The sequence below is a fragment of the Balaenoptera acutorostrata genome, chromosome 7 (assembly GCF_949987535.1).
Source record: "Balaenoptera acutorostrata chromosome 7, mBalAcu1.1, whole genome shotgun sequence".
Lineage (NCBI taxonomy): Eukaryota > Metazoa > Chordata > Mammalia > Artiodactyla > Balaenopteridae > Balaenoptera > Balaenoptera acutorostrata.
In genome coordinates this window covers 108,544,229-108,569,258 of record NC_080070.1, presented here as the reverse complement: position 1 = coordinate 108,569,258, position 25,030 = coordinate 108,544,229, and the positions used below count along the sequence as shown (strand labels likewise).

The 25,030-nt window shown below is 41.4% G+C and overlaps 1 protein-coding gene and 1 long non-coding RNA gene across 7 annotated transcripts in view; one reads left to right on the top strand and one right to left on the bottom strand.

The window, feature by feature from the left end:
• OGDH (oxoglutarate dehydrogenase) overlaps positions 1-12,976 on the bottom strand; it is a 79,413-nt gene extending 66,437 nt beyond the window's left edge. For 4 of the 5 annotated variants that reach the window (XM_028167853.2, XM_057549702.1, XM_028167852.2 and 1 more), the window contains exon 1: positions 12,877-12,976. In XM_028167853.2, the coding sequence (XP_028023654.2) occupies positions 12,877-12,966 (90 nt within the window). In that variant the 5' untranslated portion in view covers positions 12,967-12,976. Of the gene's footprint in view, positions 1-11,501; positions 11,649-12,876 lie in introns of those variants that run through there. The other variant, XM_028167855.2, reaches the window with a different exon arrangement.
• Positions 12,977-13,027: 51 nt separating this feature from the next.
• On the top strand, positions 13,028-22,509 carry LOC114238562 (uncharacterized). Of its 2 annotated transcripts, none has more exons than XR_003623885.2 (3): positions 13,028-13,276; positions 20,775-20,902; positions 22,114-22,509. It is a non-coding gene; the product is annotated as an uncharacterized LOC114238562 (long non-coding RNA). The 2 variants fall into 2 exon arrangements; XR_003623884.2 differs by having other exon boundaries at positions 13,028-13,429.
• The last annotated feature ends 2,521 nt before the right edge of the window (positions 22,510-25,030 follow it).

Below are 25,030 nucleotides of genomic sequence, written 5' to 3'. Positions count from 1 at the left end.
GATAGTGAGAGGCCCGCGCACCGCGATGAAGAGTGGCCCCCGCTTGCCGCAACTGGAGAAAGCCCTCGCACAGAAACGAAGACCCAACACAGCCAAAAATAAATAAATAAATAAATAAATTAAAAAAAAAAAGATACAGGACAATCCCATCATCCCAAAGTTTCCCTTCACACCACCCTCCAAGCTTCTTTCACTTAGCCTAGTACATTAGTAGCAGATCCATCCATGTTGTTTAAAAAAAAAAAAAAAAAAAATTAGAGATGAACAAGCCTATATTTTGCTATAGAATGCCATCTTAACTCCTTTTCTTTTTAACCTTAAGTAACTTCAGTAGTTCTTCCTACCTCCAGCTATACTCCCATTCTCTCTAATAGGCAGACAAAGAAAGACACTGATGGCAAAAATACTACTACTGCTGCTTTCCACGTTAATTTTTTAAAAATTCAGGTCCAAAGGAAAACACTCATTTTTTTCCTCCAATGTCATTATTATCTAGGCAGCTTGAAACACTCGATGGCCTCTGAGTTGGGGTTTTCTCCTAGAACACAGCAGTATCATCACCTCCAGTAACTGTCATTACTCAGTTGCTGCGATACCCAATTAACAGGCACCACAATGACAAGCACAAAACTGCTCGTTTCATGTGTTCTTCCCAATGCAGTCCTTCCAATATGATACTATGAACAAACCACGTTACCTAGCTATCTACAGTCACCGAATCTGACAAATAGCTCAGTGTTGCCGAGCACTGTTACTAGCAATTTTCAAACTTCCCTTAAGATGACTCATCGGAAAACCTGCCCTTCAGCAGATGGCTCAACATCCCCAGCCTCCACCCCGGGAAGACCAGGAACAGCTGTTCTCTATCCACGATCTGATGGACCCACAGAGCAGACAGCAGGTATATACATTTCAGATTTTGGTAGGTTCAGATTCCATGCTTCCAATTCCAGAGTCAACATTATGAATAGTGCACCATTTTTGGTAGAAACATTGAATTGTTCACTTTCATGAAAGCTTCGGGTTGTCCAAAAAGTCCAAGTGTTCTGACTTGTGGTTTAGAACAATATTTCTACTTGACAAGGGGGCCAAAAATTCTCAATGGGGAAAGAACAGTCTTTTCAACAGATGGTGCTGGGGCAACTGGAGATCCACATGTGAAAAAATGAAGTTTGGACCCCTGTCTCACACCATATACAAAATTAACTCAAAATGGACCGAAGACCTAAATGTAAGAGCTAAAACTGTAAAACTCTTCGAAGTTTTATAACTTCCAAGTTAAAATGGAGTAAATCTTCATAGCCTTGAGACAAACAACGTGTCTTAGTTAGGACACCAGAAGGACAAACAACAAAAAAAATAGACAAACTGGACTTCATCCAAATAAAAACTTTCGTGCTTCAAAGGACACCATCAAAAAAGAGAAGACATGGGCTTCCCTGGTGGCGCAGTGGTTGAGAATCTGCCTGCCAATGCAGGGGACACGGGTTCGAGCCCTGGTCTGGGAAGATCCCACATGCCGCGGAGCAACTGGGCCCGTGAGCCACAACTACTGAGCCTGAGTGTCTGGAGCCTCTGCTCCGCAACAAGAGAGGCCGCGATAGTGAGAGGCCCGCGCACCGCGATGAAGAGTGGCCCCCACTCGCCGCAACTGGAGAAAGCCCTCGCACAGAAACGAAGACCCAACACAGCCAAAAATAAAAATAATAAATAAATAATAAATTTTAAAAAAAAATTAAAAAAAAAAAAGAGAAGACAGTCTAAGAGTAAAAGGAATATTTGCAAATCATACAGCTGATAAGAACTCTTTTTTTTTTTTTAATTATTAGCACCTTTAATTATTATTTATTTATTTATTTATTTTGGCTGTGTTGGATCTTCGTTTCTGTGCGAGGGCTTTCTCTAGTTGCGCCAAGCGGGGGCCACTCTTCATCGCGGTGCGCGGGCCTCTCACTATCGCGGCCTCTCTTGTTGTGGAGCACAGACTCCAGACGCGCAGGCTCAGTAGTTGTGGCTCACGGGCCCAGTTGCTCCGCGGCATGTGGGATCTTCCCAGACCAGGGCTTGAACCCCTGTCCCCTGCATTGGCAGGCAGATTCTCAACCACTGCGCCACCAGGGAAGCCCGATAAGAACTCTTATAATTCAATAATGAAAATAAAAATAACCCAATCAAAAAATTGCCAAAAGTGACTTCCCTGGTGACGCAGTGGTTAAGACTCCACGCTCCCAACGCAGGGGGGCCCGGGTTCGATCCCTGGTCAGGGAACTGGACCCCACATGACGCAACTAAGAGTTTGCGTGCCGCATGCAGCACAACTAGGAGCCCTCGTGCCACAACTAGGACACGACGCAGCCAAATAAATAAATTGATTAATTTTTAAAAAATTGTCAAAGGATACAAACAGACATTTTCCCAAAGAAGACACACAAATGACCAATAAGCACATTAAAAGATACTCAACATCATTAGTCATTAGGGAAAAAAATGCAAATCAAAACCACAACAAGATACCACTTCATGCCCACTAGATTAGATACAATCAATACAAGCAAGTGTTGGAGAGAACATGAAGAATTTAGAACCCTCATACAATTCTGGTGGGAATGTAAGCTGGTGCAGTCACTTTGGAAAACAGTTTGGCAGTTCCTCAAAAAGTTAAACATAGAATTACCATATGACTCAGCAACTCCACTCCTAGGTATACAACCAAGAAAAACAAAAACATACGTCCACACAAGACCTTGTACACGGATGTTCACTGTAGCATTATACAAGCCAAAAAGTGGAAACAACTCAAATGTCCATCAACTGATCAATGGGTATTCAGAATGTGGTATAGCCATACCATGTAATAGTATTAGGCAATGTAAAGGAATGAAATACTGACATCTCTTGCAACATAGATGAACTTTGAAACTTTTAAGTGAAAACAGTCATTCACACACAAAAAACACAAAATGTTGTATGACTTCATTTATATGAAGATGTTCAAAAGAGGCAAATTGATACAGACAGAAAGCCCAGGACTGGGGATAGCAAGGATAAGACATGACAACTAATGGGTATGGTTTTGTTTTTTTTTTTTGGGCGGGGGCGGGGAATGAAAATGTTCTAAAACTATTGATAGATAATGCTGATGGTTTCACAACCTTCTGACATACTGTAAAATGTTAAATTGTACAATTTAAATGGGTGAATTGTATGGTATATGAATTATACCTCAATAAAGTTTTTTGCTTTTAAATGTTTGTGAACAGATTTGCCCAAACCTAAACTTTATTTTTTATTTTTTTGCCACACCGCGCGGCATGTGGGATCCTAGTTCCCCAACCAGGGATCGAACCCACGCCCCCTTGCAGTGGAAGCATGGCGTCCCAACCACTGGACCACCAGGGAAGCCCCTCAATAAAGTTGTTTTTAAAAAAGTCTAAGAAGAAACATAAACGAGCCTATCCCTGTCAATAAAGTACACAAAGTGACACTATCTGTAACCCATTAATTTCAAGATGCAAGTATAAATCTATACATTTGAGAAAAATAACATTAAAAAACCCCCCAAAACCAAAGCAAAATTTGTTTTTAAGGGTTCAGTGCTCTGTCCTTAGGAAAATAAAACAGAACTTTATCTGTGCCTGGACATTCCCCAGTCAGGCAGCACACACCTTACCCAAGGCCACCTCCCCATTCACAGGATGAGGAGATAAACTGACTCTCGAAGTCTACCACCCTCATGCTGGCTAGGCAGAGGAGTAATTAAAGAGGCAAAAACAGCCTGGGCAACTTCTCAGGACATGAGTCTTTTTGGGAAAAACACATGCATCATTAAATGATTGTTACCATTGTGTGTCGCCTAAGAACCATTTTAAAAAAACTTACCTTGAGAGGTTTTTTGTTTTTTGTTTTTGGTTTTGTTTTGGACGCATTAAGATTTTCATGATGAACCAAGAAAACAATGCTTACTACATACCTATGGCTGTTAATCCATTATTCTAGTTTTAGCAGTGATACAAAGACATTATGTACAGAGAGAGCACAAGTACCAATTTTCTCTTACTGGATGAGAATCTCAAGAGGATGCAACGTCTTTCACTTGTGATGCTGCATCAAACATAAACTGAGGGGTTGAGAGGTAGTGCAGAGTACGCTTAAACTACAAAGGTATTTTGCCATTATTAGACAGAAACGGCAGTTGAGCCTGCAGGGCAAACAGGCAGAGTGACTCTTCCTTGCTGTGTGAGCCTTAAATGTGTCACTTGATCTGTGTTCAGTTTCCTTTGCCATAAAGTGAAGGAAGCAATCACTTCTGCTCCCTCAATGTTTTTTGTAACTATGATACAAACATGAAAGAACTTTGCACACTTTAAAAGTACTTTTATGGGACTTCCCTGGTGGCACAGTGGTTAAGAATCCGCCTGCCAATGCAGGGGACACGGGTTCCAACCCTGGTCCGGGAAGATCCCACATGCCGCGGAGCAACTAAGCCTGTGCGCCACAACTACTGAGACTGCACTCTAGAGCCTGCGAGCCACAACTACCGAGACCATGTGCCACAACTCCTGAAGCCCGCGTGCCTAGAGCCCGTGCTCCACAACAAGAGAAGCCACCGCAATGCGAAGCCTGCGCATCGCAACGAAGAGTAGCCCCCACTCACTGCAACTAGAGAAAGCCCACGAGCAGTAACGAAGACCCAACACAGCCAAAAATAAATAAATTTATTTTTTTTAAAAAAGTATTTTTATGACTAAAGGACTACAACCTACCAGAAAAAAAAAACAAAAAACCCACTCCACAACTAATGATATGTCTTAAAAAGCTGAAGTTCCCAAGGTAAAACTAAACAGAAGTAAATTTGGAGTGGGTAGCTGACCAGATTGCTGGGGGGGCACTTCCACCTCTGAAGTGGGAACCCCAAACAAGCTTCAGTGCATGGGTCTGAAGACTGATCCATCCTTCCCAGACCAGCACTGTGTTACCAAAGGTGCCCTGACTGCAGTGGTGTATGGTATAAGTAAACAGGCACTTTTTAAAGGTGTTGGTTAAAGTAGAAATTATTAAATTTTTATGGAAAGCAAGGACACTTGTCAATATTTATTAAAAATTTAAAAAGCACATACAGGACTTCTGTTTCCCACTAAATGCAGCTAAAAACATGAGATGCTTCATTTAACACAAAACAAAACAAAAGACTCTGAAAGGTGGAGAGGAGACAGACTGGGAAGGGACTTCAGGGCCCAAAAAGACTGAGCATTGAGTTCTCGGTTTTCCTTTTGCCTCATATATTCCAGGCTAGGTTCTGAAGAAGCTGGTAACCCAGAAATACCAACTAATGTAGACCCAAAAAAAAGCTGCAGTAAAAGTCTGCCCTCTCTGGCCAAAGGACCAGGAATGGGGCAGCCTAGCAGGACAGAATATTTTTAGACAATAACCGCTCTACTGCAACCAACCCCACAGAAACACTGTGGCCCACTCCCACTCCGCCTGGTAGTGTCAGAGGAGATCAGGGACTTCCATCCCCACCCCAACTATCTAGGAGGGAGCCTGGATTCTACACTCGCCCAGCAGTAACAGATCAGCACCTCTGCCTTCCCAGGCAGGGTGGAATCACAAAGGTGTAATTGGGAAATTACACCCACACAACAGTAACAAGGAGTCCCTGCCCACAGATACCAAGGAGGCCAGGTGAGGAGCCTCCACCTCCATAACCAGGCAGCACCTCCTACCCCCCTAGCAGTGTCAGAGGAAGCTCACCAACACCAAGATGACACAGATGTTAGAATTATCTGGCAAAGATTTTCAAAGAGCCAGCATCAAAATGCTTCCACAAGCAACTAGGAACATGCTTGAAACAAATGAAAGTAGAAAGCCTCAGTAAAGAAAAAGAAGATATAAAGAAGAACCAAATGGAAATTTCAGAACTGAAAATTACAATAACCAGAATAAAAAACTTGATGGATAGGTTAAACTGAAGAAAGAAGAAACAGTGAACATGAACATGAACAAACATGAACAAAAGGAATTTCGCAATCTGAACAGAGAAAACAGACTGGGGAAAAAAAAAAAAGAACAGGACCTCAGGAACATGTGGGACTATAACAAAAGACCTAATGCTGAATATAAATGTCATCAGAATCTCAGGAGGAGCAGAAAGAGGAAGGGGCTGAAAACATATTCAAACAAATAATGGCTGAAAACTCCCCAAATTTGGCAAAAAGACATAAACCTATAGATTCAAGAAGCTGAGAGAACCCTAAACAAAATAAACCCAAAGAAATCCACTCCAAGACCCATCACAAGCTTTTGAAAACTACAAACAACTTGAATAGCATATTTCTCACCAGAAACTATGGAGGCCAGGAGAAAGTGGCATAACACTTTTCAAGTGTTGAAGGAAAACAACTGTTAATCCAGAATCCTATATCCAGCAAAAATATCCTTCAGGAACAAAAGGGGAATAAAGATCTTCTTAGATGAAGAAAAACTAAAAAAATCTGCTGCCAGAAGACCTACCCAAAATGAATGGCTAAAGGAAATCCTGTAAACAGAAAGTAAATGATAAAAGGAATCCTGCAACATCATGAAGAAAGAAAGAACAACAGAAAGACAATATATGGGTAAATATAATTTCCTTTTCCTCTAGAAATCTTCTAAATGATGTGTGATTGATGAAGCAAAAATTTCAACACATCTGATGTGGTTCTAATGATATGTCCGTAAAGGAAATATTTAACACATTACTGACTGGGGGATTTTTGCAGAAACTAACGTCTGTGGCCGTAATATGTCTCCAGTCAAAAATGTGTTAAAAGACAATTTTAAGTGGAGCAGGGTAAAGTGATGTAAACAGAGATATGGTTTCTATACTTCATTCAAACTGATAAAATGATGACACCAGTATACTGTGATAAACTATGTATATATAATACCTAGACAACCACTAAAAAAGCTACACAAACAGATATACTCAAAAACACTACATATAAATAAAAGCAGAATTTAAAAATGTGTTCAAGTAACCCACAAGAAGTCAAGATAAAGAAAGCAGAGGAACAAAAAACAAAAAAGGAAATAAAGGATAAAATGGCAGACTTAAATCCTAACACATCAATAATTACTTGATATGTTATGTAAATGACCTAAATACACCAATTAGAAAACAGAGATTGGCAGAATGGATAAAACAACAGGATCCAATAATATAAGAAACTTCAAATGTAACAATACAGGAAGGTTGGAAGTGAAAGGATGAAAAATTATATACCATGAAAACATTAATCAAAGGAAAGCAGGAGGACTATATTATTATCAGATAAAGTAGACATCAGAGCAAAGAAAATTACCAGACACAGAGATATTAATGACAAACGGTTAATCCACTAGGAGGATATAGCTATTTTAAATGTGTATGCACCAAACAACATAATTGCAAAATATGTGAATCAAACCAATAAAAGAGAAAGGAGAAAAAGACAAACCTACAATTATAGTTGGAAACTTCAACACCCCTTTCAACAAGAGATGGAAAAGCTAGACACGAGGTCAGCAAGGATACAGAGAAACTCAACGAAAGTACAAATTACCACAACTCACCCAATTTGAAATAACTATTAAAGAAATTTCATATGTAATTTAAAAGCTCCTGATAAAGTAATTTCCAGGGAATTCCCTGGTGGTCCAGTGGTTAGGACTCTGCACTTCCACTGCAGGGGTCACGGGTTCGATACCTGGTTGGGAAACTAAGATCCCGTAAGCCATGCAGTGCAGGAAAAAAAAAAAAAAAGAAAACATTATTTCCAGGCCCTGATGGTTTCACTACAGAATCCTATCAAATGTTTAAAGATTAATTAACTCCAATTCTACAAAATCTCTTCCAGAAAATACAAGGAGGAGAACTTACCAATTCATTTCATGAAGCTAGTATGTCCCTGAAATGAAATCCAGACAAAGATAGAAAAAAGAAAAAGGAAAAAAAAGCTTTAAACTCATATTCCTCATGAATACAGATGCAAATAAATAAATAAATAACCTTGACAAAATATAGCGAATAGAATTAAGCAATATACAAATACAATTATACACCATGACCTAACGGGGTTTATTCCAGGGATGCAAGGCTAGTTCAATATTCAAAAAACAATGTAATCTACCATACTGACAGGCTAGAGAAGAAAAATCACACGCTCGTATCAATAGATGCAGATAAGCACTTGATAAAATTCAACAACCATGATAAAAACTCTCAGAAAAGTAGGAATAAAGGGGAACTTTAACTTAATATAAAGCATCCACAAAAGCCTACAGCAAACACATACTTAATGGTGAAAGACTGAATGCATCTTTTTAAAACTGGGAGCAACGTAAGGATGTCCACTCTCATCCCTACTACTCAGCGTAGTACTGAGAGTTGCAGCCAGTGCAATAAGGCAAGAAAAGGAACTAAAAAGCATATGTAACAGAGAGTAAAAAATAAAACTACTACTATCTGCAGATAACATGACTATCTATGACAAAATCTCAAGGAATCTGCAAAAACACTCATAGAACTAATAAGTGAATTCAGCAGGGTCACAGGATACAAGATAAATATACAAAAAAAAACTGTATTTCTACAAACTATCAACAGACACATGAAAACAAAAATTTTTTTAAAGGAAATAGTATAAGTCTAACAAAACATGTGCAGGACTTGTATGCCAAAAACTAGAAAACACTGATGGAGAAAGGAAAAAACCTAAATAGACATACCTTGTTTAAGGATTAGAAGATTGAACATAGTAAAGAAGTTATCTCCAAATTGATAAACAACTTTAACACAATTCCTATCAAAATCCCAGCAAGAATTTTTATAGATATAGGCAAGATTATGCTAAAATTTATATAGGAAGGCGAAGGAATTAGATCAGCTGAAACAATTTTGAAAAAGAATAATGAAGTGGGAAGAACCAATCTACTTAATTTCAAGATTTATTATGTAGCTGCAATAATCAAGACTTGTGGTACTGATGGTGAAATAAGACAAAAAGACCAAGGGAACAGAATAGAGAACTCTAGAACAGACCCACACAAGCACAACCAACTGATTTTTGACAAAAGAGCAAAAGCAATTCAATGGAAAAAGAACAGTCTTTTCAACAAATGCTGCTGGTTGGATACCTATGGGGAGGGAAAAAAAAAAAGAAAGAATGAAAGGAAAAGAAAAGAAAGAAACCACTCAAACTAGACTTCACACCTTATACAGAAATCAACTCAAAATGGATTATAGATTTAAATGTACAACACAAAACTATAAAACTTTTAGAAAAGTATGTAAGAGATGGGCTTCCCTGGTGGCGCAGTGGTTGAGAATCTGCCTGCCGATGCAGGGGACACGGGTTCGAGCCCTGGTCTGGGAAGATCCCACATGCCGCGGAGCAACTGGGCCCGTGAGCCACAATTACTGAGTCTGCGCGTCTGGAGCCTGTGCTCCGCAACAAGAGAGGCCGCGATAGTGAAGAGGCCTGCGCACCGCGATGAAGAGTGGCCCCCACTTGCCGCAACTGGAGAAGGCCCTCGCACAGAAACGAAGACCCAACACAGCCATAAATAAATAAATAAATAATAATAATTAAAAAAATTAAAAAAAAAAAAAAGTATGTAAGAGAAACTAAAGCCAGGCAAAGAGTTCTTAACTTGACACTAAAAGCACAACACATAAAAGACAAAATTCATAAACAGGACTTGATCAAAATTAAAAGCTTTTGCTCTGCAAAAGATACTGTTAAGAAGATGAAAAGACAAGCTACAGACTAGAGAAAATATCTGCAAACCACATATCCAGGAAAGGACTAGAATGTATAAGAAATTCTCAAAATGAAACATTAAAAAAGACAAATGATCCAATTACAAAATGGGCAAAAGATATGAAGAGGTATTTCACTGAAGAGGATATACCCATGGCAAATAAACACATGAAAAGACATTCAATATCACTAGACATCAGGGAAATGCAAATTAAAACCACAATCACTACACATCTATTAGAATGGCTAAAATTTTAGAAAATGGTAACATCACCAAACTCTGGCAAGAATATGGAGAAACTGGGTCACAAATACATTACTGGTGGGAATGTAAAATGGTACAGTCACTCTGGAAAACTGTTTGTCTATTTCTAAAAAAAAAAACTAAACATGCAACTACCATATGACCTAGTGATTACACTCCTGGACACTTACCTCAGAGAAATGAAAACTTATGTTTACATAAAAACCTCTATATAAATGTTTATAACAGCTTAATAGCCAAAGAATGGAAACAATCCAGACGTCCTTCAATGGTTGGAGAGTTAAATCAACTGTGGTACGTCAATAGCCTGGACGCATAAAAAGGAACAAACTGCTGACACAGACAACACCCTGCATGCATTTACAGAGAATTACGCTTAGTGAAAAAAGCCAACCCCAAAAGGTTACTTACTGTATGAGTCTCCTTATGCAACATTCCTGACACGTCAAAATTACGGAAATGGAAAACAGATTAGTGGCTGCCAGAAGCTAAGGAATTGGAAGCAGGATGGAAGTGCGTATGGCCATAAAAAGGTAACAGGAGGGATGCTTGTGGTGATAGAAATGTTCTCCATTTTGACTGTTATCAATGTCAATACCTGGTTGTGATATAATACTGTAGTTTTTGTAAAATGTTATCATTTGAGAAAAGTGGGTAAAGGGACACTGAGGCCTCTCTGTACCATTTGTTATAACTGCATATAATAGATTTGCATGTACAATTTCTCAAAATTATACCATTCTAAAATAAATTTCTCAATAATTGTACAATTATCCCAAAATAAAACTACCTAAAAATTTTAATGGAGATGATACAGTACTTTCGTCAAATGGGGCAGTGAGGAGTAAGACTGATTAAAAGCAGATGTGATGGGAACATATGTATATGTATAACTGATTCACTTTGTTATAAAGCAGAAACTAACACACCATTGTAAAGCAATTATACTCCAATAAAGATGTTTAAAAAAAAAAAAAAAGCAGATGTGATACACATAGATGTATATGCAAGATATACATGTAATAAACACGGTAAACATTTCACATTTAATAAACTGTGCATTCAAATTTAAATGAAATCAACAGAAATTCATATTTCTGAAATTAAAGTTAGTCTTTAAAAGTAACTGAATTTTGGGACTTCCCCAGCAGTCCAGGGGTTAACTCTGTGCTTCCACTGCAGGGGGTGCGGGGTTGGATCCCGGATCCCGCATGCTGAAATCTGGTGATGGCTGCATACTGTAAACACACTACAAACCACTGAACTGCATACTTGAAAGAGTGAATTGTATGATACATGAATTGTATCTCAATAAAGCTGTTAAGGAAAAAAAAAGTACTCGAAACGTGGAAAGTGCTCTCAAAAATATAATCAGGATACTCTGATATTTCTCCAACTTTCAAGAGCTAGTCCTCAGCTAATATGCAAAGCTAGAATAGTATTATATATTTTCATACCGCGCAGGTCTTGCACAAAAATCTGTGCGGTTGGACTGCTGCACGTCCTGACACAGTGCAAACAAGGCTTCATCTCAGGCGATTCATCCTAAAGCTGCTCAGAGCAGTGTACCTGGAAGTGGGCCTCTAGTCCCTGCTTCAAAGCGCAGGCCTGCAGAACAAGGCACAGAGAAACCCCAAGACAGAGTTCACACCTCAGGCCTGAGTCATCTGTTCTGGGCGAAAAGCAGAGATAGCAGTTTCTTATCTACTCAGTGTCTCGCTACCGGTTTTCTACTAAGTCTCCGTACCCAACTTACACTGACATCAGGTAAAAGGGAAAAGGTACACAAGTGTGTTCCTCGAGGAAATGCACTTCATCTCAGCATGAGCTATCAAACCCCTGGAAGAAAGAAGAGTATGGTGGTGTACTGAGTACGGTAGGGTACTGCAGGGTATTCAACTCATCAAGGGTGTCACCCCAAAGAGCTCACATAGAGGATAGATACCGAGGGTGCTGAGTATGGAGAGATCCTGAGTATATGGGTACAGAGTACGGTAGGGTGCGGCAAAGTAATCCACTCATCAAGGGCGTCACGCTGAGGAGCACGGAGAGAATGGGTACGGTGCGTGCTAAGCACAGCAGAGATACTGAGTAAGGTAAATGCTGCAGGGTAATCCACTCAAGGGTTCACCCCAGGAGACGGCAGGGAGGATGGATACAGGGGGTACTGAACACAGAGAATACTGAGGGGTAATCCGCTCCTCAAGGGAGTCACCCCAAGGAACACAGGGAGGATTAGTACGGTGGGGTACTGAAAAAGTGGGGGTACTGCGGGGTAATCCGTTCCTCAACGGTTCACCCCAGGAACGAAGGATCAGCCCGGACAGAAGCCGACCAGCGTCTCCGCGCTCTGGAAAGGGAGGACTGCCCACAATTTGCAGCCGCTTCTTCAAGGGCGTGCCACCCTTCCATCCGTCCGGGTGGGGAGAGGACACTGCCGGGCGACTCCCACGTGACGCCTCCTCGACCTTGGGGGTCACCCGCGCCGCGGCGCCCATTCCCTCACATCCGCCGCGCGGCCCACCCCCTGCCCGTTCCAGCCAATGGAGCGCCGCTCCGCGCCCCGCGCGACCTCTGCGCACGCCCGCACCCGCCAATCTCCGCCCGCCAGGAGGCGCCCGCCGCGCCATTGGCTGCCACGCCCGTCTGTCAGGCCCCGTCCCACCCACCTATCCCCGTCAGCCCCGCTCCAGCCAGCTTCACTCCCTGTCACCGGGGCGCCGGCCACAACGAGGGCGCGGCGGCCTTGCCCCCTGCCGCGACCCCCGCCTCCTGCCCGACCGGCGCGGAGCCTCCCAAATCCGGCCGATCCCGGCTGCAGCCCGAGCCTACCTGTCTCCAGCTCAGCTCCACCCGAATGAGGCGCCGACACCCCACTCCGGGGCACCAAACTCTCGGCCCCGCCCCAGCGTGTGGCGTCATCACGCCGCCCCGCCCTGGGAGGAGAGGGGCCGCCCCTAACTCGTGAGCGGGGTCTTGACGTCACAGAGTTGCGGCCGCGTTGCTCCTGGCGCGTTCTTGGGGGAGCGGTGCAGGCGCCGAGGCTGCGGCTGGGAGTCCTCCGGCCGGTCCCTACCGGGTTGCGTGACGGGTCTGAAAAGGGGGTCTGCACGTTGCTAAGTAGTGTTTCTTGCAGTGGGCTCTCAGGAGTCCTCTGATGGAGAGCTGACCTAGTCTGTGCTGCCAGACCGAAAGGAACCTTGATCAGCAATGCGCGCTTGAGGCGCAGCAGGTAGTGGCCCGGGGGAATGAGAACCAGGAGGCCCCAGCGCCGACACAACGGTTTCCCAAAGTGGGCAACGGGATCGCGGGGGCATTCACGTGGTGTGCATGGACGGTGTATCATGCCATTTCATCGAATACAAATGGTCATCTGCTTTCAGAGGTTATTTTACTTACTGCTGAAAAAGAAAAAACAGTGTTACTATGACACCTTGATCGTAAGATGCTGCTGTATTTCAAAATGTGGGGGGAAAACGGTCAGATTTGATGAAATATGGTAAATTGTAGTCAATCACATACTGAGAAAGCCCTTACAGTTCTTCTGTCTTCATTACAGCAAGGAGAAAGCCTCATTTTGTGCTAGTGTATCTTTAGCTCCACTTTTTCTTCTTTCCCTTTTTTGACAAAGAGAGATAAGAAATTAGGCTGAAAATTTTGGGTGGATAATAATATAGGTAGAACTTAAATTACTTTGTCTTCCTGATTTGTGACAGTTTATCTTTGATATTTATGGCAAGTGATACTGGTTTTCTGATTTACAGTAATAAAAAGTTTTCCTTGGGGGGACTTACCTGGTGGTCCAGTGGTTAAGACTTAGCCTTGCAGTGCAGTAGGTGCCGGTTCGATCCCTGGTCAGGGAGCTAAGATTCCCACATGCCTCAGGCAAAAAAAAAAAAAAAGCAAAACATAAAACAGAAGCAGTATTGTAACAAATTCAATAAAGACTGTAAAAATGGCCCACATCAAAAAAATCTTTAAAAAAAAAGAATATAATTAAAAAAGTTTTCTTTTGTAATAAAATATTCCATTTTAAGGCTATATTAACTAGATAGTAGTATGGGAAGGTGGCATCCAAATGACTGACATTAGGGAAACACTGTTCCACACTGTCTTGAATTGTTCTTCGGTGTTTATTCCCCAAAACTTGAAGACAAGGGCTGTGTCATGTGGCATAGCCAGGAATACTGGGGTGACAAAGGCCAGCAATCTGACCATAGGGATCTGACCATGAAAGCTCCATAGAGGACACAAGTGTCTGAATCTGGGCTGAAATTCAAACTGAGGACTTTGCCACCTGCTCACAGGTGTGATAGACTTAGAGCGATTTCTAAATTTCTAAAAGGGAAAGGCAAAGTAGGAGGTGTTTTTTTCTTTTTTGTTTTTTATGTAGGAAGTATAAGTGCTTGTACGAACAAAATTGGTCTGATATGTGGGATAAGGATCTGGAGACAGAAAGTGAAGGAACCAAGGAACAAACTTCAGTATTTTATCTTCCTTTCTCTTTTTACTGTGGTAAAATATATAAAAGAAAAAAATTTTGTCATTTTAAAGGACAGTTTAGCAGCATTAATCACATTCACAATGCTGTGCAACCATAACCACTATCTATTTTACCACTCCAATGAGAACTCTGTAACCATTAAGTGATAACGTCCCATTCCCCTCCCCTCTTCTTTCTTAGTAACCTCTATTATACTTTCTGTCTCTATAAATTTGATGACTCCACCTACCTCATATAAGTGAAATCATACAGTACTTATCTGTCCTTTTATATCTTGCTTACTTCACTTAGCATGTTTTCAAGGTTCATCTATGCTGTAGCATGGGTCAGAATTTCCTTCCTTTTCATGGCTGAATAATATTCCATTATAGCGCTATACTGCACCTTGCCTATCCATTCATCTGTTGATGGACGCGTGGGTCATTTCCCCCTTTTGGCTTTTGTGAATAGTGCTACTGTTACTGAACCAAACTTGGGTCCGCTCACCTGACTGGCAGCAAAACTGGGTTGACACTGGGTTGTGAAAGAAAATACAGTATTTATTGCAAAGGCAAGCAAGGAGAAAAGGCAGCTCATGCTCAAAAGACCAGAACTCAGTGGCTTTCAGGAAAGGGTTTTTAAAGGCAACAGTAGGGGAGAGGGTTGCAGGGTGCCTGGTCAGCTCGTGGACCTTCTTCTGATTGGTTGGTGGTGGAGTAACTAGGTGGTATTTCGGGAGTCAGCAACATCAACCTGGTTCCAACTGGTCTGAAGTCTATGTGCTTGTGGTCAGCATGCAGTTAACTTCTTCCACCTAGTGGGGGTTTTCGTATCTGCAAAACAAGGAGATTGTTCAGAGTATTATCTGTGGCCCTTGAGGAGGAACTAAAGGTTCTTGCCTTTGTTTTATGCCTAAACTATTATTATTTGGTCTTGTTTGACTGTTTTCCTTTGTTTCTGCATTTTCTCACTTCTCTGATTAAATTTGCTCTTTGGAACATGGGGCAGGCCTAGGAGGCTAAAGCTTTTCTACAAACAAGAGGCAGGGGAGGGACTTCTCTGGTGGCACAGTGGTTAAGTCTCCACACTACCAATGCAGGGGGCCTGGGTTCTATCCCTGATCAGGGAAATAGATCCCACATGCATGCTGCAACTAAGAGTTCGCATGCCACAACTAAGGAGCTCATGTGCCGCAACTAAAGGAGCCTGCCTGCTGCAACTAAGACCTGGTGCAACCAAATAAATAAAATTAAATATGAAAAAAAAAAGAGGCAGGGGACACTGGGGTCTGTCCCTGGGAAGGTCCCGCAGGGTCCTTCGTGGTTTCACTGCAATGATCATTGGCTTACAAGTATCCTTCGAGTACTTGTTTACAATTCTTTTGTGTATTTCCTAGGCGTGTAAGTGGTTGGTCATATGGTAATTCTATGTCTAGCTTTCTGAGGAAGTGCTAAACTGTTTCCCATAGTGGCTGCACCATTTTACATTCTCACCAGCAATGCATGACATTTCCAATTTCTCCACATCCTCTTCTTATTTTCTTTTAAAAGTTGTATTATAGCCATCTTAGTATGTGTGAGGCGATCTCATTGTTGTCTTGTTTTGCATTTCCTTAATGACTAATGATGTCAAGCATTTTTTTATGTGCTTATTTGCCATTTGTATATCTTTGGAGAAAAATTTATTTGAGTCATTTGCTCTTTTTTGTTTTTAATTTTTTTTATTCATTCATTCATTTATTTTTTGGCTACATTGGGTCTTCCTTGCTGTGCGTGGGCTTTCTCTGGTTGTGACGAGCGGCGGCTACTCTTCGTTGCGGTGCGTGGGCTTCTCATTGTGGTGGCTTCTCTTGTTGTGGAGCATGGGCTCTAGGAGCGTGGGCTTCAGTAGCTGTGGCATGCAGGCTTAGTAGTTGTGGCTCACGGGCTCTAGAGAGCAGGCTCAGTAGTTGTGGCTCACGGGCTTAGTTGCTCCACGGCATGTGGGATCTTCCCAGACCAGGGATCAAACCCATGTCCCCTGCATTGGCAGATGGATTCTTAACCACTGTGCCACCAGGGAAGTCCCCTGCCCTTTTTTGAATTGGGTTTTTTGTCTCGTTGAGTTGGAGGAGTTCTTTATATATTAATCCCTTATCAGATATGTGAGTTGCAGATATTGTCTCCCATTCTGTAGGTTGTCTTTTACTTTCTTTATAATGTTCTTCATTAAAAAAAAAATATATATATATATATTTATTTATTTATTTGTCTGTGCCGGGTCTTAGTTGCAGCACGTGAGATGTTCATTGCGGAATGTGGATATTTTAGCTGTGGCATGTGGGATCTAGTTCCCTGACCAGGGATCAAACCCGGGCCCCCTGCATTGGGAGCGCAGAGTCTTAACCGTTGGACCACCAGTGAAGTCCCCTTTATAATGTTCTTTAATGAATAAAAGTTTTAAATTTTGAAGTCCATTTTATCCATATTTGTTGTTGTTGTTGCTTAGTGTGTTATGTGTCATAGCCAAGAATCCATTGCTAAATCCAAGATCATGAATATTTCCCCTTATGTTTCTTCTAAGAGTTTTATGGTTTTAGATTTTATATTTAGGTTGTTTATCCATTTTGAGTTAATTTTTGTATATGATATGTGGTATGAGTCCAGCTTCATCTTCTTCCATGTGGAACTCCAGTGATCCCCATACTATCTGTTGAAGAGATGATTCTTGCCCCATGGAATGGACTGGGCACTCTTTTGAAAATCAATGGACCATATACGTTGGGTTTATTTCTGTATCCTCAATTCTATTCCATTGGTCTGTATGCTCTCTTTATGCCATTACCACACTGTTTTGATTACTGTAACTTTGTAGTAAGTTTTGAAATCCAGAAATGTGATTTCTCCAGCTTTGTTTTTCTTTTTCAAGATAATTTTGGCTATTTGGAGCCCCTTACAAGTCCATATAAATTTGAGGATTGGCTTTTCCACTGCTGCAAAAAAGACTGTTAGAATTTTGATAGGGATTGTGTTGAATCTGTAGATCTCTTTGGGTAGTATTGACATTGAAACCAAGGGTAATCATCAGTTAGATCCATTAAACTTGTAACCTGCCTTCACTGATCAAGCTCGCTTTAATTGTTCCTGTAAAAAAATTCTGGGAATTCCTTGGTGGTCCAGTGGGTAAGACTCTGTGCTCCCAATGCAGGGGGCCTGGGTTGGATCCCTAGTCGGGGAACTAGATCTGCATGCATGCCACAACTAAAGATCCCACCTGCCACAACTAAGACCCGGTGCAGCCTAAATCAAATCAATCAATCAATGTCCTCCAAGTGTCGTGCAGCCTAAACAATAAAATGTTTGCCCAAGTTGTTTTTCAGGAACTTGGAGTCAGCTATGTCCAGTTTGAGCTCGTTAAGACTGGTTAAGACTACCAAGCAAGTGTCCACTTGAAGACCTTTTGACATCAGAGGGCCAAAAATTCCACCCTCAGAACATGCTAACACCGCCTTTTTCTGAACGTGTCCCATGATGAAGCCTGTAGCTTAGTTGCACCTGTGCAGAATGATGATTATCTCACCTTCTTATTTCCAATCACCTTTCCCCACACTCCCCATGCTTCAGCTTTATACCGTAAATATCCCAAGCCCTATGTCTTTTTTTTTTTTTTTAAATTACACTATACTAGGTGTGCTTTATTTATTTATTTATGGCTGTGTTGGATCTTCGTTTCTGTGCGAGGGCTCTCTCCAGCCGCGGCAAGCGGGGGCCACTCTTCATCATGGTGCGCGGGCCTCTCACCATCGCGGCCTCTCCCATTGCGGAGCACAGGCTCCAGACGCGCAGGCTCAGTAATTGTGGCTCACGGGCCCATTTGCTCCGCGGCATTTGGGATCTTCCCAGACCAGGGCTCGAACCCGTGTCCCCTGCATTGGCAGGCAGACTCTCAACCACTGCGCCACCAGGGAAGCCCAAGCCCTATGTCTTTGGAACGGTAGACTTGAGATTTGTTCTCCCATCTCCTCACTTGGCTGCCCTGTGAATAAACACTTTCTCTGCTGCAAACCTCCGAGTCTCTGAGTTTGGCTTGCTGCTTGTCCAGCAAACAAACCTGGTTTGGTTCAGTAACAACATCTTAACAACAGTAAGTCTTCCCGTCCAAGCACATGGGATGTCTTTCCATTTATTTGTCTTCTTTAATTTCTTTCAGCAATGTTTTTAGTTTTCAGTGTACAAATCTTTTACCTTGGTTAAATTTTTCTTAGATTTTTGGGGGGATGCATTTGTAAGTAGAATTGCTCTCTTCATTTCTTTTTTCTGATTGTTCGTTACTGGTGTATTGATTTTTGTGTATTGATATTGTGTCTTACAACTTCACTGAATTCATTTATTAGCTCTAGTAGCTTTCTTTTGGATTCTTTAGGATTGTTTCCATATCTAGGATTGTGTCATCTGTAAATAGAGATAGTGTTTCTTCCTTTCCAGTTTGGATGCCTTCTGTTTCTTTTTCTTGTCTAATGGACCTGGCTTGAACATCCAGTACAATCTTGAATTGCAAGGGTGAAAATAGACATCCTTGTCTTATTCCTGATCTTAGGGGGAAAGCATTCAGTCTTTCATCATTAAGTACGATGTTTGCTGTGGGATTTTCACAGATGTCCTTTATCATGTGAAGGAAGTTACTTTCTTTAACTAGTTTTCTGAGTGTTTTTTGTGATGAAACAGTGTTGGATTTTAAGTGCCTTTTCTGCATCAATTGAGAAAATCATGTTTATTTCCCCCCTTTATTCTATTAATGTGATACATTACATTGATTGATTTTCTTTTTTTTTTTTTCACACACACACACTGTGATTGATTTTCTTATGTTGACTCACCCCTGCATTCATGGGATAAATCCCATTTGGTCATAATGTATAATCCTCATAACATACTGTTGGGGGAACTCCCTGGTGGTGCAGTGGTTGAGAATCCGCCTGCCAATGCAGGGGACACGGGTTCGAGCCCTGGTCCGAGAAGATCCCACATTCTGCAGAGCAACTAAGCCCATGCGCCACAACTACTGAGCCTGCGCTCTAGAGCCCGCGAGCCACAACTACTGAAGCCCCTTGCCAAGAGCCCATGCTCCGCAACAAGAGAAACCACTGCAGTGAGAAGCCCGTGCACCTCAACGAAGAGTAGCTCCCCCCCGCCCCCGCCCTGCCGCTCGCCACAACTAGAGAAAAGCCTGCGCTCAGCAATGAAGGCCCAGCGCGGCAAAAAGAAAAAAAAAAAAATACTGTTGGATTTGGTTTGCTAGTATTTAGTTGAGGATTTTTGCATCTATATTCATAAGGGATTTTGGTTGAATTTTCTTTTCTTGTGATATCTTTGGCTTTAGTATCAGTGTAATGCTGGCCTCATAGAATGAGTTAGGAAGTGTTGTCTTCAATTTGTTGGAAGAGTTTGAGTAGGATTGCTATTCATTCTTCCTTAAATATTTGGTAGAATTCACCAGGAGAGTCCATTCTTGGACTTTTCCTTATTGTGTCACTTTAGGTAATTTGTGTGTTTCTAGGAATTTGTCCATTTCATTTAAATTATTTTATTTGTTGTTGTGCAGCTGTTCATAGTATTCTCTTATTCTTTTTATTTCTGTTAGGTCAGTAGTAATGCCTCTAATTTCTGATTTTTTAGTGATTTATATCTTCTTCCTCTTTTTTTTGTCAGTCCAGCTAAAGCCTTGTTAATTTTATTAATCTTTTCAAATAATCAACTTATACCTTCCATGGACTCTATTGCTTTTCTATTCTGTTTTATTTACCTCTACTTTTTAAAATATTATTTTTAAGATAGCCTCATTTGCCATTTTTTCTTTCTTTCTTTTTCCTTTTTTTCTTTCCTTTTTCTTTTTTTGGCAGTGCTGTGCAGCTTGCAGGATCCCTGAGCAGGGATTGAACCCACACCCTCAGCAATGAAAGCGCAGAGTCCTAACCACTGGACTGCCAGGGAATTCCCTATTTACCTCTACTTTAATCTTTATTATTTCCTTCCTTCTGCTAGCTTTGGGTTTAGTTTGCTCTCTTTTTTTTTCTTTATTCTTTCTTTCTTTTTTAGTTCATCAAAGTGTAAAGTTAGGTTATTGATTTCTTTCTTCTTTTTTAATGCAGGCTTTTACAACTATAAATTTTCCTCTGAGCATTGCCTTCACTGCATCCTGTGGCTTTTGTTCAGTATGCTTTTTCATCATAATATACATTCTGCATTCATTCAACAAATATTTCTACCAGTTTGGTTCCAGGTGCTGGGGATACAGAAGTGAACACAACAGACAGGCAGGATCTGTATTGTCATAGTGCTGACCTTTTAGGGTAAACCAACAAGACAGAAATTGATGATCTGAAATCCATAAAACAAGGTACTGTGATAGAGAATTGCGGTAGCACTGCTTTTGTTTTTAAAATATATTTTATTAACTAGGTAACACATCCACTTGGTTCAGAAATCAAAAAGATATTAAAAGGTCTAGTTTGCAAAGTCTCCCTTGCACCACCCCTGTTACCGTCCACCTCATTATCTGCTGGCCTGGCAGACCCCTTCCCTGCCAGGGGTAACTATTTGTTGGATCATGGCGCAATCAGGTATCCCAGGATGAGAGCAGAGATGGAGGGAATTCAGGGGCTTGGAGAGTGGCCATTTACCAACTAGGACAGAAGTATTTCTGTAGTTTACACAGCACAGCCATACTGGTGTATATTTGCTGAATATTCATGTTACCTATAAGTAACCACTTATATTATCGTCTTATATATTCTTCCAGCATTTTTCATGCAAATACAAACACCAAAGATAGCATACTATGTCCTCTCTTCGGCACCTTGCTTTTTTAACTTAGCAAAATATCCTGGAAATGTTTATAAATATATCAGTTCATAAAGAGTATCTTCACTTTCTCCAGTGGCGTAATTGCATGGAGTGGTTTCGGTGGCGACAGCTCATCTTTGTTCCATATGGTATTGACTGAGGCAGCTCCTCTGGGACTGAAGGATCCAGAAGAGCTTCATTCTGTTAACTGGTGGCTCAGGCTGGATCTCATATCAGCTGGGTTCCAAGAGAGTGAAAATGGAAGCCACAAGGCCTCTTAAGGCCCAGGCACCAGAGCCATACAGCTTTCCTTCCACTGCATTGAATTGGTCAGTGCAAGTCACAGGGTCAAAACCAGATTCCAGTGGAGGGGAAATGGATTCCACTCCTCAGTGGGAAGAGCAGCACGTGGACATGGGGATAGGAGGGATTGTTGGAGAAGGTCTTCGCAGACATTCTACCACACCAAGGTCCAATCAAGGTTCACATGTCTTAATTAGTATTATCCATCTTTAGTTTCTTAAATTAGTATTTACATTTCTCCCACTTCCCCCTGCCCCTTTTTTGGCTTTAGTTTTTGAAAGGTTGGAGTCAGTTGTTCCATACTCTAGATTTACCTTATTATTTCCTCATGGTGTCTTCTAACTTCTGAATTTCCTGTAAGCTGTAAGATGGACAAAGGCCTAATTGAAATTAAACATAACTTACAAAAATATTTTGTATTCATTGATTACATTTTACAATGATTATCTTGTGCCTGAACAGGATCATTTAAAAATCTAAGGACTTCCCTGATGGTGCAGTGGTTAAGAATCCGCCTGCCAATGCAGGGGACACGGGTTTGAGCCCTAGTCCAGGAAGATCCCACATGCCGCGGAGCAGCTAAGCGCATGCGCCACAACTACTGAGCCTGTGCTCTAGAGCCCACGAGCCACAACTACTGAAGCCCATGTGCCACAACTACTGAAGCCCATGTGCCACAACTACTGAAGCCCATGTGCCACAACTACTGAAGCCCGTGTGCCTAGAGCCCGTGCTCCACAACAAGAAGCTACCGCAATGAGAAGCCTGTGCACCACAACAAAGAGTAGCCCCCGCTCGTCGCAACTAAAGAAAGCCTGTGCGCAGCAATGAAGACACAACGCAGCCCAAAATAAACAAACAAATAAATAAATTTATTTTTTAAAAAATCTGAGATCAAGTCATTCCTTACTCAAAACTCCCCTAAGAGGTTCTCACTCTCTCTCCTCCTGCCACACTGGCCTCCTTGACTTTCCTCAATTCACCAGACACACAACAGCCTTGGGGCTTTCACTGTTTCCTCAGGTATCCATGTAACCTGCCCCTTAAGGGCCTCTCTCACACAGCATCTTCTCAGGGAACCTTCCTTGGCCACTCTTCTGTATCCCATCCCACATCTGACCAGACACTCGCTATATTAGTTTCCTGTGGCTACCATAACAAATTACCACAAACATACTGGATTAGAAACAACAGAAACTCATTCTATCACAATTAGAGAGTGCAGAAGTCCAAAATCAAGTTGTCAGCTGGGCTGTGCTCCCTCCAGAGGGTCTAGGAGAGATTTCATTGCTTGTCTCTTCCAGTTTCTGGTGGCTCCAGGCATTCCTTGGTTTGTGGCTGCCTCACTCCAATGCCTGCCTCTGTGATCACACGGCCACCTCCTTTTCTCTGTGTCTCTTTTTTAACTGTACAGTAGAATGGCATTAAGTACATTTACAGTGTTGTGAAACAGATCTCCAGAACTTTTTCATCTTACAAATCGGAAACTCTGTACCCATTAGGCAACTTCCCATTCCCCCCTTCCCCCCAGCCCCCTTGTAACCACCATTGTACTTTCCGTTTCTCTAAATTTGACTACTTACTTCTCCAAGCATAATGCCCTCAAGGGTCATCCATGTTGTAGCATATTGCAGAATTTCCTTTTTAAGCCTGAATAATACTCCAGAGTATATATGTGTCACATTTTGTTTATCCCTTATCTATTCACCCATTGATGGACATTGGGTTGCTTCTACCTCTTGGGTATTGTGAATAGTGCTATGAATATGGATGTGCAAATATCTTTTCATGATCCTGCTTTCAATTCTTTTAGAGATCTACCCAGAAGTGGGATTGCTGGGACATACGGTAATTCTATGTTTAATTTTCTGAGGAAACTCAATACAGTTCTCCATAGTAGTTGCACCATTTTACATTTCCAACAACAGTTCACAAAAGTTCCAGTTTCTCCACATCCTCATCAACACTCGCTATTTTCTGTTTTTCTTTTTTTTTTTAATAGTAGCCATCCTAATGGGTGTGAGGTATCTTCTGTGTCTCTCATAAAGACACTTGTCATTGGATTTAGGGCCTGCGTAGATAATCCAGGATTATCTCATCAAGATCCTTAATTACATTTGCAAGATCCTTTCTCCAATTAAGGTGACATTCACAGGTTCCTGGGACTCATACATTGACATGTCTTTTTCCAGGCCACCATTCAACTCATTATACTCCCTTTATTTTCTTCCTTGATACTTACCTCCATCTGACATGCTATATATTTACTCATTTATCTTGTTTATTGACAGACAATAACCAAAATAAATCCTTGAGGACAAGGATTTTTGTGTTTTGTTAACCAGTGTGTTCCCAGGGTTTAGAACAGTGTCTGGCACAAATGGCTACTCAGCAGATATTGGCTGAATGAATGAATGAAGGGATAGCTAGCCTAGGTAAATGTTGGCAGAAATTCCCGCCTCCCACCTTTGAGGGGAAAAGGTTTGGGACCTCGGGAATTAGATTACTTAAGGCAGGTTTCTTCCTGTGGGGAATGAGAGCTTCTTAAAATTACCCATCAATTAGGACAAATTTCAGGGTTCTCCTAAAAAAAAAATTAGAAATACAGATACTATTTCTTGCTAAAAGTGAATTAGGATTCCTTGGATAAATGGCTGATTTTGTGTCTAGGGCAGGAAATGTACAAAATGGAATGTAAGGAAGCCCCTGAAGGCTACTGGAATTGTGTCAAAAAAAGCATAGCAAAAGTGTTTTATGAGAGAATTTGAGCTTTAAAAAAGGGTAATGGGTTTAATGGATTAAAACACATTTTGTCTTACTGTAACTCCTCCTTGGCTCTAGATTTAACTGTTTGAAGGATGTACCAAGGACAGAGAAACCTGTTAAGTGACACATGAAGAAACAATCAACCAAATCCAGACTGTGGAAAATTCTATCGGTCAAATGATCCAGTTGCTTCAATAAGTAAATGGCATCATCATCACCATCAACAACAAAAAGGGAAGGGGAATTGTTAATACAGTAGTCCCCGTTATCCATGGATTTGGCTTCCTGTGGTCAACTGCAGTCTGAAAATATTAAATGGAAAATTCCAGAAATAATTCATAAATTTCAAATTGCTTGCTGTTCTGAGTAGCGTGATGAAATCTTGCTCTGTCCTGCCTGGAATTAATCATCTCTTTGTCCAGTGTATCCTGCCCATTTAGTAGCCCTCTTAGTTATCAGATTGGCTAGCCCAGTATCACAGTGCTTGTGTTTAAGTAACCCTTATTTTAATTAATAATGGCCCCAAAGTGCAAGAGTAGTGATGCTGGCAATTCAGATATGCCAAAGAGAAGCCGTAAATTTCTTTAAGTTGAAAAGGTGAAGGTTCTTGACT